A 19,691-nucleotide genomic window follows, 5' to 3' on the forward strand; every position below is an offset into this window, starting at 1 on the left:
CCAGGGGACGTTTAGATTGGATATTAGGAAAAAATTCTTCACCAAAAAGGTTGTCAAGCATTGGAACAGGCCGCCCAGGGAAGTGGTTGAGTCACCATCCCTGGAGGTATTTAAAAGATGTGTAGATGTGGCACTTAAGGACATGGTTTAGTGGTGGACTTGGCACTATTAGGTTTACAGTTGGACTCAATGATCTTAAAGGTGTTTTCCAACCTAAACGATTCTACGATTCTATGATCCTTTAAGTCAAAAATGTAGGCAGGCGTGGAAATTAGGTGTCCACAAAATTACATTCCACACATATCCTATCTTAAACGCGAAACTCAGTGTCAGAAGCTTAATCCAAATTCTGATTCCCTTCCAACTGAGGCAAAACTATTTCCATAATCAGTGAGAGTTTTGCTTAATTAGGGAGGGTAAGTCTGCAGAAACTTTATTTTTTTTTATTACAACAGTTCTGTTTCTTAAGAACTGCTTTATTGCAGTACTGTATATTTGAGTTTCTCTGTATTTATTATTATTAGACTGTATTTAAAGTAATTATAGATTTACAGATGTGGTTTTGAAAGAATGATGTAAATTGCTTTTACATGAAATATACTTTCTTATTAAAACACAAAGGAGAAAGCTTGTTAGGTCATATTCTGAAGCAAGTTACACTGCTGTAAATGTAGAGTTATTTCACTAAATTCTTTATTTTCAGGTCAGCTACTAATATCAACAAGCAACATTTGGCTATTTTGCTTAACTAAATTAGGGACAGTTTGAAAATTATTTGATGAAATACTGTGCAGTCAGTGGCAGTTTCAATAAATGAAAAATCATCTATTATTTATTGAATCCAGACTTTTAATGGTAGAACATCCCTTCCGTAATTGCACAGAATTACTGAACTGTATGAATTGCAAAGTAATTCAGGTCAAGATAAAGTCAATGAAAAAAACCTTCAGCGACTGCAACAGAATCTAGAGCAAGCATGAAAAGCAAAACTGTAATTTAAAAAAAAAGAAAAGAATAATACATTGCCTGGACTTTTTTCAAGCACATATTGGTTTTCTTTCTTTATCCCTCATAGAGAAATGTATTTCAATATCCCATACTTTATTAAAAAATAGGTTAGAATATTAATGTATCCTACCCGAGCATTTAGTATTACATCTTTTGAGAATGACCAGGAAAGCATTGTTCTATTACTAAAATTTTAAGTTCTTAATTTTGTTGTTGTAGTCAGTAAGATCTGATAGATTCTTAGCGATTAACAAAACACACATTTGAAAAAGTCAAAATAGTTTGAAACACTAAATTATTATTAAGGTGGACTTTGAAATTATGTGATTTCTACTTTCTAATCCCCTCAAAATGTACATGCAATGTATTCAACTTTAGTAAGTGGTAAGCAGCAGCTAGGCAAAAAATGGAAGTTACAGAAACATGGTAGAATATAAGTGAATATGTAAAAGGATAATGGTTTTTTTTCATAAATTATTTTAAGAATTAGAGCTTGGTTAGTAATTAAAAGCTTTCAGCATTCACCCTGACCAGAAGGAGTTCCCAGGAACTGTATAACAGTGCCTGCCAGCAACTTTTATAAGCACAGACCTAAAGAAATGCCTCAACCAAAGAGGCATAACTGTACTTGGCTTTCTCACGCATCATCTCCCAGGTGTTCTGTACACCATGAGATTACCTATGATGCCTTCTTGTTACATCACACTAAAATAGGGGATAAAATAGATGTTTTAGTGAAATTGCTGGTCTTCATTCCATAGCCAATGTTTTGTTGAAAATTTCATTGGTAAACATGTGTTATTAATTCAATTTACTCTTCTTCCAAGTCAAATGCACTTGCTCAACAAGTCAAAACAAGTGCTACGCTGCAGCTGCTCCAATAATAATTAAATGCTGGAAGGCTTTCAGTTGTTGATACAGAATAAGTCGAAAAGGAACACCCTACTTTTCGTATGCTGGTTTGATCCTGGCCAATGCAAGAGTAGGAGTAAGTAAACAGAATAAAGAGATTGAATTTTGGAAGTGAACAGAATTATGAGAGTCTAAGTCTCGGTATTATCGTGATCCTAATACAAAAGATAGTTGGAAAAGTAATTCCTCAAAATCTAATTTTTCTCCTGGTTTCGACAGTATAATGCACTGTATCCTTCAACCTCCCAAATGCAAGCTTTTCACTCCAGTTGTTCAGCTGTAGCACAAAGCACAATAAAAGATACACTGCATATATGTGGTTTTTAATTCTACTAACAGTGGTAGAATGAATCACAGCTGAATTTTCTTCCATAAATTTTAAAGTTGAAAGTCCAGCTCATCACAGCTTCTAGGATTAACAGTAACAGGTTGTATTTGGACCCATTTCGTGCTGTCAATAGTAACGTGTGCCAAAAGAGGGAAGCATCGCAACCAAGGGTCTGGGAGGAGGCAATGAAGAAAAAATCACATGCAGTTGCTATTTTGAATGTAATAAGTAAGGCTCCTGTGATTTCTTCATTGGTTTAAGTCGCACTGTATTACAAAGACACTCCAGTCACAAATACCTATGTTAAAAATACATATCTACTAGATTTTTGGTTGTGTTCATTTTCATCAGTGATAAATAAATTGTTACTTGAAAGAATAGAACAGATAGAGAAAAGATCACTGTATTAAGTAGTTCTGAGCTAATGCATAGATAAATTAGCTAATCTTTACACCACCACGCCTGACGTTGTAATTTTGTCTGCATTTTCAATGATGTCTATTTTGCCTGGGCTTTGGCAAAGCCAGTACATTTTGATACCATCTGTCAATAGACTTGCATTTTTTCTCATATTTAGTCTTGTTTTTCTCTAATCACAGATCATCACAAAGAAAACTAACAATTATTCCCAGGTTTCTGACTGTGTGTGAAAGTCAGGATGTCAGATCAACACAACCCCAAGGTTAACAAATGACAGAAAAAAAGATCCCTCTTGGATTCAGCTGCAACTGAATAAGAACAAAAGTTATACCTCTGGGATCCAATGGTCAGAAAATAGGTGTAAGTTATAACTGTTTTGACACTGTAAAAGTATACAGATGGAACATAACTTCTGAGGAGGGTGAAAGGGCATACATCATCATAGGGCAACTGGCAGGGGAGTAAAAGTTAAACATTAAAGCCCATTCAATCTTCCCACATCTCCTTAGTTCCTGCTCATGTTAACCCTCTGCTCACTTCCATCCAGAACTGGCAAGTCTCTCCACTGTTTACCATTCACACATGTCGTCTAATAAACTCCATGCACTTCCCGCTGTGGAATTTGTCCGAAAAGATTCCATGGAAGTTGTGCCAAACTGGAAACGACTCTAAAGGCACTATTTTCTGCTTACCCTGTGCTCACTTCTGAGTATTTCAATATTACCCATACCCATTGACACTGACCAAACATTCCACAAAAAACAGTCCAGCTGTAACAATGATGAGAAAGGGAAACCCTCAAGAACATCTCATTTAGAGAGTATAAAAATGCTTTATTACATATAACAAATTAAAAATTATTTTTATATGCTATATTATAGATAGGATATTAAATACATTTGCAAAAAATAGCTGATCACAGGCCATGTGCTTAGCTAGTATGTCAGTATGGCTCAAGTGAATTCAGAGTTCCTCAGATTTATACTTTTGTGTGTCCAAGTATATACTGGGCTAATTGCTATACTAACTGAGTCATCACCTTAAAAATTAAAAATGTAAAGAGATTGGAATTTCATCTTATGTAAATTGCTAGCCCTCATTTTGAAGGGTTGCCCTGTGCATGCTCGCTATTGGCCAACACCAAGGACACACCTAGGAGAGCCTAGGCAGTGGTGCTGAGAAACAGAGTGACGGGGCCAGAAGCACAGCATGGATGGGCCCTTCCAGACATTACACCTGGCGACAAACAGGAGGAAGATGAGGAGGAAGAGCAGCCAGGAGACTGGGCAGTGGTGGTGAGGAGTGGCACCTTCAGACAGCAGGTTTTAACAGCCTGTTTGGGAGCTGGCTGTGATTTTAACAGCTTGTTATACTGATTCAAACTGCACCCTTTCCTCTGCAGCTCTGGTAGTCTAATCTCATGATGATTTAGTCTTGCAAAGAGAGATTATTTCACCCACATATAATCCCCCATACAGAATAAGTCCCCTCAACAAGAAGGAAAAAACAGCTGGACTTTGTTTTTCCTGAAAGAAACTTAAATCTTACCAAAGTTAATGAACATTGTATTTTGACCCTCTTCCAGGGCAGAAACTCACTGACTGTTAGTGAATTAAAAGATCATTGGGTTGGCGATCCAGCAATACACCTGCACTGCCAGAGGAAAGGAAAAGTAGTCTTCACAAAAAATATTTGTGCCATGAAAGAGCATAGCTTGGCTCCAGGTAACATGACAATAGGTGGTGATTTCTCACAGTAGGTTACTTTGGACAGACCTGGGGAGACAGACACAGGAGTCTCAAAGTGACATAAAAAGCAAGAAAATAATTTCCAAAGTAGAAAGAAAAAGCATGACACTTTGAACACACAGAACTGTTCATCCAACAATTGTCTGAGCAAGATCATCACTCCACTCAAAAAAAAAAAAAAAAGTAGGAATGATTGATGTCAATGTATAAGACAAGAGTAAGATCCCCCTTCTCTGTTACCACTCTGTCACAGAGTCACAGAACAGCTGAGGCTGGAAGGGACCTCAGGAGGTCAACTGCTCCAATCCCCCTGCTCAGCACGGCCACCTAGAGCTGGCTGCCCAGGACCGGGGACATGCTTGTATCATTCCTGCATTTTCACTGTTATTCCACCTGGGACTGCATTTCTCATATTCCTCGCCAAGTTACTTACAAACACAATACCCAGGCTGATTGTAGAGCTATCTGTAGGTGTAACACATCTCTGGAACAGCAAAGATGATCTCCTGAAGCTCATATGGTATGTTATAATACTGGCTTCTCTCCACTCCTTATAGTTGAGCTGATGTGTCTCAGACAAAATTTCGGTGTCTTTCTGAGCAGAGGGTAAGAATGAGCAGGGAGTGGGAACCTGACCACTAACATTGTGCTTTTATTCCAAATGCAATCTTTTTGGTACAACACCATTAAGAATATTTGGCATGCATTTTACAGCATCTGATCAGCCTTTGCCTTTGCAGGTGTTTGCGCTAAACCATAGTTTCTACTAGGGCTAGAAGGGACTACTGCCCTAATCTTTGGTGATAGGCCTGGTTTTCTTTTTTAAGTAATTTAGAACCAGCTGTTGCCCATCCCCAAAACTGCAAGCATCACAGTCTCTTCTTTTGGAGGCTTGCTTTCATTCCCATTTTGATGAGAGCACACTCCCCACCTGCGGACAAGCTTGAAGCAGCCTGTTTTAATGGAGTCCGCGGTAAATCTCATTGACCCGAGGTGAAATAATGTTAATAGAAAAGGCTCTGTTCCTGTACAGCAGCAGATGGTAATGTAAACACAGGATGAACAGGTAATAACTTATTCGGGAGCTGTGCCCATGTAGCCAAGTTTTCAATTCATGCATGTGCCTGTTTCATTGATTCAAGTCCTGTGATAAACCCCTTTTACCTTAGGTCTCCTCTGTACACACACACATGCTAGTAAGCACATCCTTTGTATTTTTCGATTTCTAAGAAATACGTACAAATATGGAGAAAGCAAAACATAGCTGCTGGGAAACCAAAATGGAGGTACTATGTTGTTAATCTTAATGACATTACTCCCTCCATTCTGACCCAGTGAATTGCAACATGAACTCGATCTACTTGGTATTCACTCTATAGCATAAACCGTGTCCGGATTTTCCATTACCATATATATATATATATGTGAAAGATATATATGTGCATACATTTTATAAAATATTAATTAAAATATATTTGCTTAAATATATATATATAAAAATTTATCTCCTTGTAAATGTGATCTCATTATGATATACAGCCTCAGTAAACATGATTATTAATTCAATAGTTTAAGAAGTGATGAAAAAAATATTACTTTTTGAAGACCCATAGTCAATAACTGTAAGATGACATTAATAAAGGAGCACACCAAGGAATCAAAGAAAAGAAAGAACTTTATTCTGAAATAATACCTAATTTTGAACTACTTTGATAAACAATACTATATTGTGCCACATTATATGTATTTCTCAAAATTCTGAAAAGTAAATCAGCCCTCCCTGAAATCATCATATCTAATTGTATGATTTCAGTTATACTTACTATTGCTTAACACCAAAGAGGATTTAAACATTACGATCTTTGAATACCTTACTATGATTTTCAGCAAATTCTGGTTTTTATTTTTAATCATATCAGCTTGTAACTTAAATCAACATTTAACTATGTAAATGCAATTGTGTGTAGCTGAACTGTAGGTTTAATCTTTGCTACCTGAAAGACAGTACAGACTTTTAGCTTTCACAACAATACTGTTCAGTTCATGGTGATAATCATGGGCAGTGCTGTGTCAGCCTAGAGTCTCACAGCACAGTACTAAGTAACTTGTCTTTTTTATCTGGAATATGACTCATGCTGGTTGATAAACCATTTACAATAATGCCATAATTATGAGTAATTTACTACTACAGACAATTAATTCTTCATGGCACTTCATTCTCCAATAAGTCTAATTATCAGTGTTCTAATAAAATAAAATTGAAGGTGTATTCTTTTGCTTTGTGAACCTTAAAGTCTTGGGACTAGATTTTCACTTGGTATTAATTTTTTTATAGCTTCTGTTTCTTTTTGTCTTCATTCATTTTAGGAAATCAAGTTTACTATAATCTTATAAATCAAGGTTGTGGAAAGTGAGCTATGGAACAACAACAGTAGAGGAAACATCTCTAGTGAGAAGAGAAGCAGTATGGTCAACCTTATGTGTTTCAAAAGCCATCAGCTATACGAAAAGCATTATAAAATAAGAAATGTTTGAAGTTGCTTTCCGAGACTTTAGAGTCCCCACTTTCAAAACCTGCATCTGTTTCTGGATGTTGATTTGCCTTCATTTTTGTTTTTCTGCAACTGCAAGGGATGATTGCTGCTTTTTAATGAAACCTTAGATGTTCACATAAATCATCAATGCACAGAAAATCTCATAGCAGATATTATACAAGTCTCAAAAAGCTCATGGGAACTGGCAATTCTAGGGAAGCATAAGGAACTCTGGAGTTTTAGAAAACCACAGAGAGATCACTTGTGGCAACAGAGGCTTGTCTTTTTTATATCATCATATGTGAACTTCAGCCCTTGCAATGCTGTTGATAGGCCTCTCACTCATTCCTTGATCTCTTTAGAGAAAGCTCCAAGCTGAGATAAGAGAGGAGAAGTCCTTCTCAGAACAGAGGATATTGTGTGATTTTATTCTCAGAAGTACCAAGGATCCTAAATGGAAAAGGAACCGTTTAAGGATCCCATTTTGCAATCAACTGGACAAGGCACAGCTCTTGTTGACCTAACTACGAGATTACTCAGCACCTCATACCACTGAATTCTGCTGCCGTTTTAGTCTTCAGCTCTTTGGAGCAGATCCATAAACTCTCCTCCTTATTTCAAAATGTTACAACAGGATGTAATTAAGTACAATTAAAAAGGAGGTCAAACGGTCATCTGATAAACACTGGCCCAAACAGGCAGCTTGAAAGGTCAGGGCTGCTAAAGCTACATAGTATTGATGGGAAAGAATATTATGATTTAAGGGGGAAAAAATCCCAATGACTAAAACTGAAGATTTACATGCTTTCTATATTACATACACAAAGCCGTGCACACAAACTGATAGGCATGCACACATGCATCAGAGTGGCACAAATCTATATTCTGAGAACAAGAGCTAAACTAGCCACACGTCCTCTCTCCATTGCACCAGATCTTAAATCTCATTTTTGTTGCTTTAATGCCAGTGTTTCTTTTTCTTTTTCACTGTTTTGTAAAACTGTCTGGTTTAAGAACAGTAGACTTGTTGCCCTTATAGGAGGGCTTTTTTTAGCCCTTTCTAAAATAACACTTGAGATCACCATGAGAAAATGCAAGGTGTTGCGAGGCTCTTAGGAGGGAGGTATTTTACAGAGCACACAGACAGAATAAAAAGAGGCTTCACAAGAAGAAAGATATTCCAGTACTCTGCAAGATCAAAGAATGAGAGTGCACACAAGTGAAAATGAACACAGAAGTATTTGCCCATCCTAATTTTATGGATTGGAAAACAGAGGCATGCTGTTTTCATTCTCTATCTGAAGCTCTTCAGGTTTTTCTTATTCGGCTGCTCAGACATTTCACTCTCCAACTTTCAGGGTGGGGCCGGTACAGACCCACTGCAAAAACATTTGCACACATTTCATGTGCAAGGCAGAAAGTTAACCTGGTCAGGAGTAGCACATTAACCTTTGGGATGACTAGCATGTTATGACTTGTAGTTACTGACATATACCCCAGCTGAGGGAACCTTGTGAACAACTTTCCCAAAGCTATGTTCCTGCTGGATCTCAGCCATCATAAATCACCACAGAGACTACTGCTGTCATGCAGTTGTACGCTGGGCTTGCTTTTGCTCCCATGGCTTTATCATCCACACTACTGTTTGCCCACTCTTTTGATTTCTCAGCTAACATTTTTGCAAACCATGCCACTAGAATCCCATGGCTCCAGGCATCAGGTGCCATCAGGCGCCATCAGGCGCCATCAGGCGCCATCTGCCCGCTGCCTCAAAATCAGACTCACAAATCATCCAGTGTCCCTGCTCTTTCCTCTTATGTAGTCTAGGTTTGTCAGGACAGAATTTGACTGTGCTATCTGATCAAAAAACTGATGCTATCCATATCATGAAAGTCCAACACAGTATCTTTTAGAAATTATTTTGCAGTACCTTATAGTTGAATACCCTATCTATATTTCCCCCTCACTTTTAAAAAAGGGATATTTTAAATGGATACGCCTAGACAAATTGTTATTAATTTATAATAATTACTCTGGGCTATGGGTACAGCTTTTCCAGATAATATGAATATAGCTTCATTAATTTACAGTCAAATACACGAGACTTAGAACAACAGTAATTTCATTTGATAGACACAGTCTACAAAGGGATAGAATCACAGAATTGTTGAGGCTGGAAAAGACCCTTTGGTTCTCATGGGGTCTGAATGGGTAATATTGCTAAGTCAGATAAAGATAAACTTAACAGAAATATCAGCTATACAAATTCCTACCTCCTCCTGATTCTCCTCCAAAAAGAGAGTTAAGTGGAATTTTGCTTCTGCAAAGTCACTGGTTGTCAGCTATGGATATATATCATGTACCAGCACTAGCAGTCCTGATTAGTTTTCTAGGCCCTGACTCATTAATAGCTGTTGTCTCAGTTTGCCCTGAATTACAGTGGGAAAAATAGTAAAGCCACATTCTGGCAAGGTACCACACATGCCATTGAGTTGTATAACAGTGATCAATAAAGCCAAGTTCTTGATCTATTGCACCAGAGCAGTTGCTCAAAAACAGTTGGGAACTAAACACTTAGATTCACCTTTTGGAGCATGCCTCAATAACAGTGGGAAGTTTCTGAGTGGAGAGCTGAGCTGTAAAACCTGTCCTTTTCTACTTGTTTTACGGTCATTTTTTCTATAGAAACAAATTCATAATTCAGTACAAAACACAAACCAGCTCCTGCTTGGTGTACCCCACCCACAAACTTAAATAATGTAGTTGTCAGGGTTGACAAGTTCTGCCTGCTGTAGCATTTCTGTGTTTTATAGGAAATTTTAACCAGGGGTGTTATTTTAAGAGATGAGCAAATGGGGAAACCCCATGGCCTAGCCAATAAAATATGAACTTTAGGTGCAATGGAGCACTCATAAATATGACTCAGAACAAGGGGATTCATTGTTTCTCCCGACCCCTTTTAGCTGCTCCTCTGATCTCAACCTCTCTATGTGCGTCATGGCAGCCCTCATCCTTTAACCTGCGGTTTTTAAAAGCTAGCTTCTACGTTATTTATGGCTGCAAATGTTAGTAGCCTGTCTGTGTACTCCCTGCACAGATGTACTGAAGGGTGGGGTGAGCTGCGTTTTATTTTGCAAGGACAAAAACTTTTGCCTGGGGAGCCAAGTGCCTGGGGAGGTTGAGGTAGTTGCTCTGCCACAAGGGACTGAGAAGAAAACTGCTCCCTTCACCTGCAAGGCTTACTAGGAGAAGAAACCCATACCTGGAATAATTTGCTCTTTAATTTGCACATTATCTGTCTTTATCATGTTCTTTCCCTTTCCTCTGTCCACATGCACCTTCTTCTCCCTACCATGATGAACTTTCCTCCACTTTTGTAACTCTACTGGCATGGGAAATGCTCTTAGTGCTATATCACCATGCTCCATGTGAGGCACAGAGGAGCAGGACTAACTCTTTCAGTAATACCAGTTCCTGCAGAGGCTGTTTCTCTATTGTGAACCTTTCCTATGCCCAGCAGGTCTGTGTCCAGCCCTGCACGTTGGCCATTGCCTACCAAGAAGAAGACGGCTGTCCTCCCTGTAAGGCTTGGTCTGTGCTTTGCCATTTTTCTCTCATGCCTGTTCTCATTCCTTCCCTCTCCAACTCCCGTGCTGTCACCTAGTCTCACTGCTTCTCGGCCTTTAATCCTTTCTGCAGCAAAATGCCACTGACATAAAATTAAAGTTCAGTGACCCTGCCTAGACGGCGGGGGTTAGACACAAGGGAAAGGACAAGTAGGAGAGGATGGGGAAAAGTGTGGGAAATAATTATAAAGTCTGGTAGCAGCCAGAGCTCTCCTGAGGCCCTGGGGAGCCTTTCTTTAGCTGGAGGCTGCAATTGGCACTTCATAAACTGTTCATTCTCAGCTATGTGGAAACACCAGATGACACCTAGAATGATCAGACTGTAATCAATCAATTTTCTGCAAAACTCTATTAGTTTGTCGGCCTATGAAAGCAAGCTGAAAGGAACCACTGTGGCTAAAAAGAGAAGAAAAAGGAACTGCCCATGTCGTAATTACCTCCATAACTCAGGCAGTAAGTAGGCAGGTAGCCATGGTAAAATTCTTTGCATAATTTGACATTCAGAGAAAATAATAACAGGAGCAATAAGTGTGGGAGATCACATATGTGCCAAAGTGGTCCTGTTATTTAAGCAAATAACCTGGGGTTTAGGAAGAGAACCAAGAGGCTCTCCATCCACTCCATGGCAGGCGGATTCCTCCCCTAATATCCTCTGCACAGAGGCGTCTCCACAAGCCTTCCTCTTTCTCTTTCATGGCTAGCCAGAAGCACTCCGAGATTGTGTTTTCCTGGGAAAATATGTACTGTACAATACATACAATCCCCACAACCCCACCCAAAGTCTGTGTTTAGTCTGGAAAGGAGCACTTTCAAAAGAAGAAGCAGAACTGGGTCAGCTGTTCTTCCCAATGGGAAAAATATTAATAATAATATATATATTTTTATATACATCCGTACATATATATAGCTTTTCACCACGCACATCTAACCATCTTCTAAATCAGTTTCTCTTCAGTTATCTGCAATTTCTTTCAAATCTGTCGGCAAGGAAAATCAGACAGTTTTATACCCCAGTTAATGGAGAGCTTGACATTTTTTTGGCTGGGTAGATACAATAATTTACTTGGATTTAAAGTGTTAACTTTGGCAAAAAAATTAATTGACAGTTATAAAAACATTATTTTGTTAGATGATATTTATGGATCGCACACAAACCTATTTTGAGGTAGAGCTACATAGTTCATAAAGTTCATGTAACATGACAGATTTCAAAGGAAATATAAAATATTTCAATATAAAACAACAAATGTAGTGTAATTCCAAAAAGGAATGTGGAGAATATTTCTTGCTCAAAATCAAAAACAATCCCTAACAACCTGCTCTGTTATCACACAAAAATTGGTTAAAACTGCCTAATGAATTGTAAGGATTGGGTGAGGATTTTTAGGGCATGTCATCCCATGAGTAAAGTCCTTTTGTTCTAGAAATAAATAAATCTATTTTGCAAAAAGCTGTCTTAATATTTAATTTGGCCATATAAAATTATTTCATCATTAATAGTTATTTCTAATGCTTGATTGCATGCCTAGGTCACAACAAATTAGTTCAGCTCACTGATTATGTGACTAAAATTTTATTAAGTGAAAAAAAACTTAGGATTTCAAGATGCCAGTGAGGTGTACTTTGGGTGAAGATTAAATGAGACCTGCTTGATCTAATTTGTTTTAAATTTTATGTAAAAGAGTGAAAAACAGCATCTTATTGACTTTGGGTTGCCATTCAAAAAAACTTCACAAATGTTTTCTCATTTTTTCTCAGTATTGATCCAACTCCCCAAATAAAGACATGGGGTCTATCTGTCATTTAACAAGTTTTATCTCTGTAATAGCATCCCTCTGTCCAAGGCAAGATAATAGCACTACTTCCGTCACTTCAGTTAAGGCTGTGTCAATATTTTCATTAGAAGCCTGCATTTCATGGACTAAAATTGTACCACAGCAAAGGAAATTCATGTAAGGTTAAAATTAAGACAGCAACATCTGAAATCCAGTGGAAAAGAAAGAAAGAAAGTGTGCTCATTCCTAAGCTTTGAAGAGAGAAGTTAATGATCCTGAGGCCTTTTTTGCTTGTATCCTTCAAACCCAGCTCCCCTTCCACAGCTCCTGGCATTTTATAGCTTAGCACTCCATATCCCTCACTGATGATATGTTAGCTGTGAGCAGAAGGTTGTAGAAACTGAATTAGTTTAATTTAAGAAACTAGCTACTATATACGCTCAAGGTCTGATTGCAGTTAGGAATACTTTCTTTTTTGTGTGTAACAAAAATATATTAGTACAGGTATTCGGTGTGGATTGATGTACTGTAGGTTTCTCAAAGTAGTTGTATAAAAGTTGTTCTCTGCCATGTTAGCATTCTCCAATGAACACAATGGGCTGTAAATCTTGTGAATTTATGTATTTGCTTAATGATTCAGGTTTTAAAGAAGAACATAATCTTCAAGAGAGTGTACAAACTTGGGGTAGAGAAGTTGGAGAAATATGAACAGTCCTCTGTGCCTCAAACGGGCAAAATTTCCTTTGATTTCAGCATCTGATTTAAGAAATGATCACAGCATGTGTGGTTTGAGGATTATTATAATTAAGTTTGCAGAATCACATTGTATGTGAAGAAGAAAAGTTGTCTTTCTGGGGTGTATCGGTTGCCTTAAAAATCTCCATAATATTGTATCCTTCTTTAAATTAGCATGTGTAGGTCAGGGTCACAAATTTTATAATGATCTTCACATTTGAGTTTTTGAAATTAGTTTTATATACTAAGAAAGAAAACAACAGAAAACCACAACCCTTTTATATATTTATCCCCTATCATAGAAAGTTCATATCAATTCATAGGAAAATATGGAGAAAGAAAAGAGAGTTGTTTAGCAAATGCAGCAATCTGTTTAGAGAAAAATTTACAGACGTGCTGTAAACAAGTGAAAATACAGACCATTTGAACTGCAAGAGAAGGAACACTTAAGTACAGTGGATTTAATAATCACTTTGATGCTAATGGAAGATTCAGTCCTTGAAATGTTTAAATGTAGTTTATAAAAGTGGTGCTGTTTCTCCAAGCCTCACGTACATATTTTTTTATTCGATCCCCTTCTTTTGGTGAGAGGTGAAGAGTGGGAACACTAACATTTATCTCAACAAAGTCCTTCCCTAACTAAATTCTGAGTGACCAGAAAAGTGAGTAGAACTACATGAGTATTATTTGTCTGTTCTCTGAGGAACAGGGTATCCTATATATGTCATTTTGGGAGACTGGCCAAAAAGAAGACGCCAGAACTCAAAACAGTCAGGGCTTTGCAACAACATAATAAAATATAACAACAGAATAAAAAACACCCAGTGAGGAAAACAAAGTCCTGAACTCGTAGGTGATATAATCAGATCTTTGAAAACCCCAGTGTATTTAGTGGAGGATTTATTCTTTGACTGCTGGACCAACCCCAGTTAACTCTTCTGTTACACTCATCAATATTTATGGAGAGCTGCCAACACACAGTCTCATACAAGATACAGGACAAGACATAGTCTCTGTCCTGTCATATCTTTCAAGAAAGAAAGAGATGGAAATTCTGGTATAAATTTCAGTATAAAGAGCAGGTGTTTACAATTTTAAGTACAGGAGAAGTAAATGCAGTCTTGTTTTTCTCCCTGGTTGCTTTACAGAATTATAATTGCGGTTCCCTTGATGATTATTTTTTAAATTTGTTTTTGAAAGTGAGGTATTTGCAACTCTGAAAGGTTGATTTTTATCAAAATTACATTTAAGTTTCAATTTTTCTTCTTTAATATAAAATTATGTGTCCTCGTCTATTTTTTACTTTACTTTTTAATCTTACTCAGCCTTTTCAATCTTATGCTTAATAATTGCTATCCAACATCTCAGCTACATATTTCTTGGTTTAATATATATGTCTTAAATTATTATAACTGGCTACAACTATATACAAAAGTTTCAATTTAAAATATCATGATGATTAATAAAGCCTTATAATTACAACTTGCGTAATTAATGGTGTGCAAGTATGAACAGAGCAGATTAATTTGATGCAAGTTGACTGAGGCTTCAAATCTAAAACCAGTTGAGTTATTACTGTGCTGCATCAGCATTTATTGATTTTAAGGTACAGTGTTAGCATTCACTTATCACTGCATATTTTTCCCCATTGTACATTAAAAGAGCTTGCCCTCATCTGTCATGATCTTATACTGCATAAATCATATAAAATAGTTACTTGTTTCCATGATTTATTTCATTTTTATGTTAATTATACTGAAACACAGGATTGTTTAATAAAAATGTTGAAGCTAATCTATATTGGTCATCAATATTTCTTACGCATGTTACACAGTGGAATGTGTGATAAACCACAACTTCCAACATGTATGGAAGGACAGTTAAAGTGAATTAGGATTTAGACTCGCTGGGACCTGAGACACATTTTAATTTTACAGAGGACAAACAGAACCTGGTGTTTACACAGTATTTTTTTATAAGTTAATAGTGTCTATTAATCATAATCCCTAGAAAAATAAAGCATCTCATACCCAGTTTGCACATTTTAGAAACATAAGATACACTTTAGCTTCTCAAAATGACTTTCTTAAGGCAGCACTGGCTTCCCATAAAAATGAGACAAATATTAGAAACTTCCCAGTCAAGGTAAGACACTCAGTGGAAACTTGAGTTCTTCCAGAGAGGGTTTTTGTCTGCAGAAGCACAGCAGGATCAGGCTAGGACATACCTGACACTGAGCCTTCAAAGACTTCTACTCATGCACTGCAAGAAGTCCTCTTGAAATCAAAGGCGGTTTGTGAAATCAAAGGCTAGGTCCTGTGCAAATAGTCCTCAGGGCCACTGATGCAATGGACTGCGACAGATTTACTGAGGGTATTTCTCAGGACACATGAGGAAAATTTTTGAAGGATCAGGGCCTTGACTAATGCCTAGGAGATCAGAGCATTTCCTATTTTCCTTTATAACATTGCCATTTTAAATTCAGCTGACTCCAGATACTCTGGGTAAATTGAGGCATACAACGATAACTTAAAAGTAATACACAGATAATATGTAACCCTTTCTTAAGGATGAGGAACACATTTTCAAAAAACAGAGATTTAATATTTTTCTAGTCTGCTATTTCAGGAGCAAGAGCAACAAGCAAATTTATTTAGAGTTTATGTAGAGCAAATGTATTTAGAGTTGTGGACATATATTACTCTTCAGGAAAAAGATCTCAGAATTGAACATCTCCTTATCTGCCAAATAATTAATGAAAAGTAACTTTATTATCACTACAACTAAACTCTAGGGTGTCATTTTCCTAGAAATTCAAGTTGTTGAGGATTTTAGTATTTGGAAACATTTTTAATCCTGCAGCAAGGATTAAAGACCTGGTAGATATAAAAGGTACAGAATGTGTGTGATAATCTGAAGGTATATTTGGAAATGTTTAAAAAGTTTCTGCAGAAAGTATTATCCTGAAAATCAAGAGTTCATCAGATTTTGCACCAGCTTATTAATAAACTTCAACTAAATCTCTTGCTATTCAGATCAAACAAGGAGGGTTTTTTTAGCTAACTTTATGAGTCCTGTAGCATTTAAAATACTTATAAAAACAGTAAATACATTTCATGAATTATTTGCAGCTTTCTTAATAAGATTTAATTTGCTTTCTATTAAAGAAATCTCTAACTCCTCATTTAACCACAACGAAACCGGTAAGCATGTTTATTATACTCAGAAGCCAATATAATTTAGTTTTATCAGTTTTTGTGTCTGAATTGATATCATTTTCAAAAGCATTCTTTGCTTGCATGTTTCTGGTGTTTAATACTCGTTATTTAATTTATTTATGACAGAGAAAGTAAGAACCATTGCAGACTCTGAGCACCATGGAGGTATAATAAAACACAGTCTGTGGTTATTAAATAGAAATAACAAAGAAACAGCAGCAGATTATTTAAAATCCAGCCATCCAGCTGAAAAGATAATAAAACTGTGACTTTTACCAACAGAAAAAAAACCCCTAAATAACCTAAGAAATCTTTTTTTTTTTCTTTTTTTTTTCCCCCCGGAAATGGCTTAACTTTTCCCTTTTCATAACATTCTAGGCTTTAAAATATTAACATCTGATGTTTGTTCATGTCTGAGCTTTAAGCAAAACAGTGAGGGAAATAACTGAGCAATAGGCATAAGTGTTTGATTTTTTGAGATTTTAAAAAAAAAAAAGGAGTTAGCTGGCCTAAGGCTAGAATTTTCATTACATCAATGAAAGAAAGAAAACAGAAGCCAGCAGAGGGGAGTTATAGAAACTGACTTTATATAAACAGTGAGAAAAATCTTTTTCCGTGGCCACCTACAACGTAGCTACTTTACCATCAGTACAACTTTTCTTTTACAAGTGGCACAGCAGTCCGGGCCCAATCCTGCCATTTTAGAAAAGGTTACGGTCTGGCCGAGAGGTTAGCCCCTCGCAAGATCAGGCTAACAGTTTGTCAAAGAGAGCAGAAACAAAAAAAATTTCCACGTACCTAAATTGACAAAGCTCATTACCATGTCAGCATCATTCAGAAAGTTGGTGTCGTGCAGGCTGGCTAAGGGAGGATTCTGTGTGGTCAGTGGGGTCATGCGAGATAATTGTATTCTCCGTGAATATCCATTTGGAGAGGCAGGGTATCCTTTTCGTATCCCTCTGCTCTCCCCTGCCATTGATCCCTTTAGTGAATACTCCAGCTCCTCAGTATCCTCTTCATTTGTCATGGCATTATACAGGTCCAGCATGAAGAGGGGTGCAGAAGCAGCCTGCTTTCCTGGTGAAAATGGTCTGGGTCTGTGAGGTAAACCCAGGATAGAGAGAATCTCTCTCTGAATCTCCCTTCTCTCATGGTTCCGCAGCCTCCTGTAAATAAAACTCGAATGGACATGATTGTCTCCTAAACCTCCCTGTGCGTGACCCACCAGAACCCAGCAATTCCAGAGCAAGCCCACGAAAGCTTTGAGTGCAGTTAGGTTCATCTTTGAAAAGAAAAAGAACAAGGAAAAAAAAAAAATCTTTTCTCCTACTTGTTCTGAGTTCCTATGAGGTCTGCTTTCCCAGTGGCTGAAAAACAAAATTTACCTATTCTTCATGTCAATGTCATCTCTAAACGTAACATCTTTGGTGATTTCTCTCCCCCCACCCTGTTTAAATATTATGGAATGTGTCAGGTTGCAGTTATTTCTAAGAAAGCTGAAATTCAGACTTCCAATTTTCCACTGTTGTTATCGTTTTTTCTGCATTTATGGAGCAGAAGACCAGTATTTTGTCAGCTGACCTAGGCATTCCTATATAAACCTTAGATAACCAGGTCTTTGGTGGGAGCTGTATTAGCAAGAGCTGTTCTTCTGACACATTGTAGTTCCCAGAGTTATCTTCCCTTGTTATTCTGAGTTCTTCGTACACCTTGCGCTCTTCCCAAGATAAAATCCTGAGTCACAGATTTGTCTTGATCTGTACCTTGGTGGTGTAACACATATTTGTCCAGCAGCCTGGTGATAACTTTGACATCTTTTGAATTGCTTGAGTGTAAAGTAATTCTAAAGCACGTACTAATCAAATTAATGTGTTGCCATGAATTACTCGCAAAAAAACCCCTTCTGTAAATCCATTCAACCCTTTTCAGCTTCTGAAATGTTATTTCCAACTCTAGCAGGCACAAAATATAACAGCTCTTTTCAAGAGAGATCTAAAGACTAATGTAAGCACAACCCTGCTGGGAAAGAAGAGGCTTCTCATTGTAATTTGAAACGGGTATAGCAAAAAAGTCCTTAACCCTTCTCTTACCAGACAGAGTTTAAATCCCCCCCCCTCCCAATTTACAGTAATATATCTAATTTTGGCTATCGGCTGCTTTTTTCCTAACAGCTTGCAGAATCAATTTTAACTTTAACAATTTTAATATATATAGATTGCTAAAGGCATGGCGTAACGTGGAAGCCCTTGTGAGTCTCCTTATGAGTCTATGGTTTAGTAAACTTGAATAAGAAACTCTCATAACAGACTAAAATAGCATCTCATTAATTCAAGGAATGTTTATATTTTAGGTAAGTTTAGCAAACAAAGGTGACCTTTTTAATAAACTCTGCAGGAAATTTTGTCGGTGAGGCTTGATTCACTCTTTTCTAAAAATCTTGGGAATGCAATCTGAATGAAAACAAATTTATTCAGCAAGCGAGATTTCAGGTTGTGCACAGCCAATGGCATAATTATGGTTATAGTCACAACTTTCATAAACTGTAATTTGCAATGATAATTTATTCAAAGTACATTTTGATTCATAAATCGTTATACTACATTTCCTGGTAAATATCAAAAGCTAAGATTTAATCCCACAGCCTATTATTAACTGGATAAAGAAACAGCTTAACTGAAGAAATAAGAAGTATTAAATAGATTTTAAAGCTGTTGCCCATGAAGTTAAGATTCAGCTTAAAATTTTCTGACAGCCAGCAACTGGTGTTTTCCTCTCACTAAAACAAAATCACAGTGTTAAATTTCATATTGCTCAGATTATTGGTGGTCATTTTCCCCACTCCTATAATTGGCCTTTGGTCTTAAGGAGACTTTCGTTTGATGAAGGGGAGAAAAAAAGGACAAAAATGGTTAATACATGACACTGAGGAAAAAACAGGTATAAAAATGCATCCCATTGGGTTTTCCCTTACATGACTAGCACCTACTGAGCAAATCACACAGTTCTTGAGTAAACTTGGGAGTGTGACAGCAAGTATAGTCACACCTTAAGAAGCCAGGAACAATTTATCTAGTATATTAAGCAAAAATGAACTTTTCTGATATATTTTGAGTCCTAGTCTATATTTACAGTCTAGTCCAGCTATCATTAAAATATAGCTGATTCTTTCTTATAAATCAGCGCACATAATGCACAATGCTTCTCCCAAGGAAGGATTTATTTCATACTAGACCTGCTGAATTAACACTAAAATTAATTATGAAGCTATTTAGCAAAAGTCCTGTTCTTCTCAGCAGAAGAGCAGTCAGAATCAGAATAAGTTTTCTCTCCTCATTGAGGTTTTCCCTCAAAATGCATTTATTGTAAGAGGAGTATTATTTCCTGTTT

The 19,691-nt window shown here is 37.0% G+C and overlaps 1 protein-coding gene across 1 annotated transcript in view; it reads right to left on the bottom strand.

Annotated features, from left to right (window-relative positions):
- The window catches only part of BMP5 (bone morphogenetic protein 5), a 63,559-nt gene extending 45,279 nt beyond the window's left edge, over positions 1-18,280 (bottom strand). The window contains exon 1 of the mRNA XM_052809263.1: positions 17,103-18,280. Within this exon, the coding sequence (XP_052665223.1) occupies positions 17,103-17,586 (484 nt within the window). The 5' untranslated portion in view covers positions 17,587-18,280. The remainder of the gene's footprint in view (positions 1-17,102) is intronic.
- Between the last annotated feature and the right edge of the window lie 1,411 nt (positions 18,281-19,691).

Source organism: Harpia harpyja, chromosome 15 (assembly GCF_026419915.1).
Source record: "Harpia harpyja isolate bHarHar1 chromosome 15, bHarHar1 primary haplotype, whole genome shotgun sequence".
In the NCBI taxonomy this organism is placed as follows: domain Eukaryota; kingdom Metazoa; phylum Chordata; class Aves; order Accipitriformes; family Accipitridae; genus Harpia; species Harpia harpyja.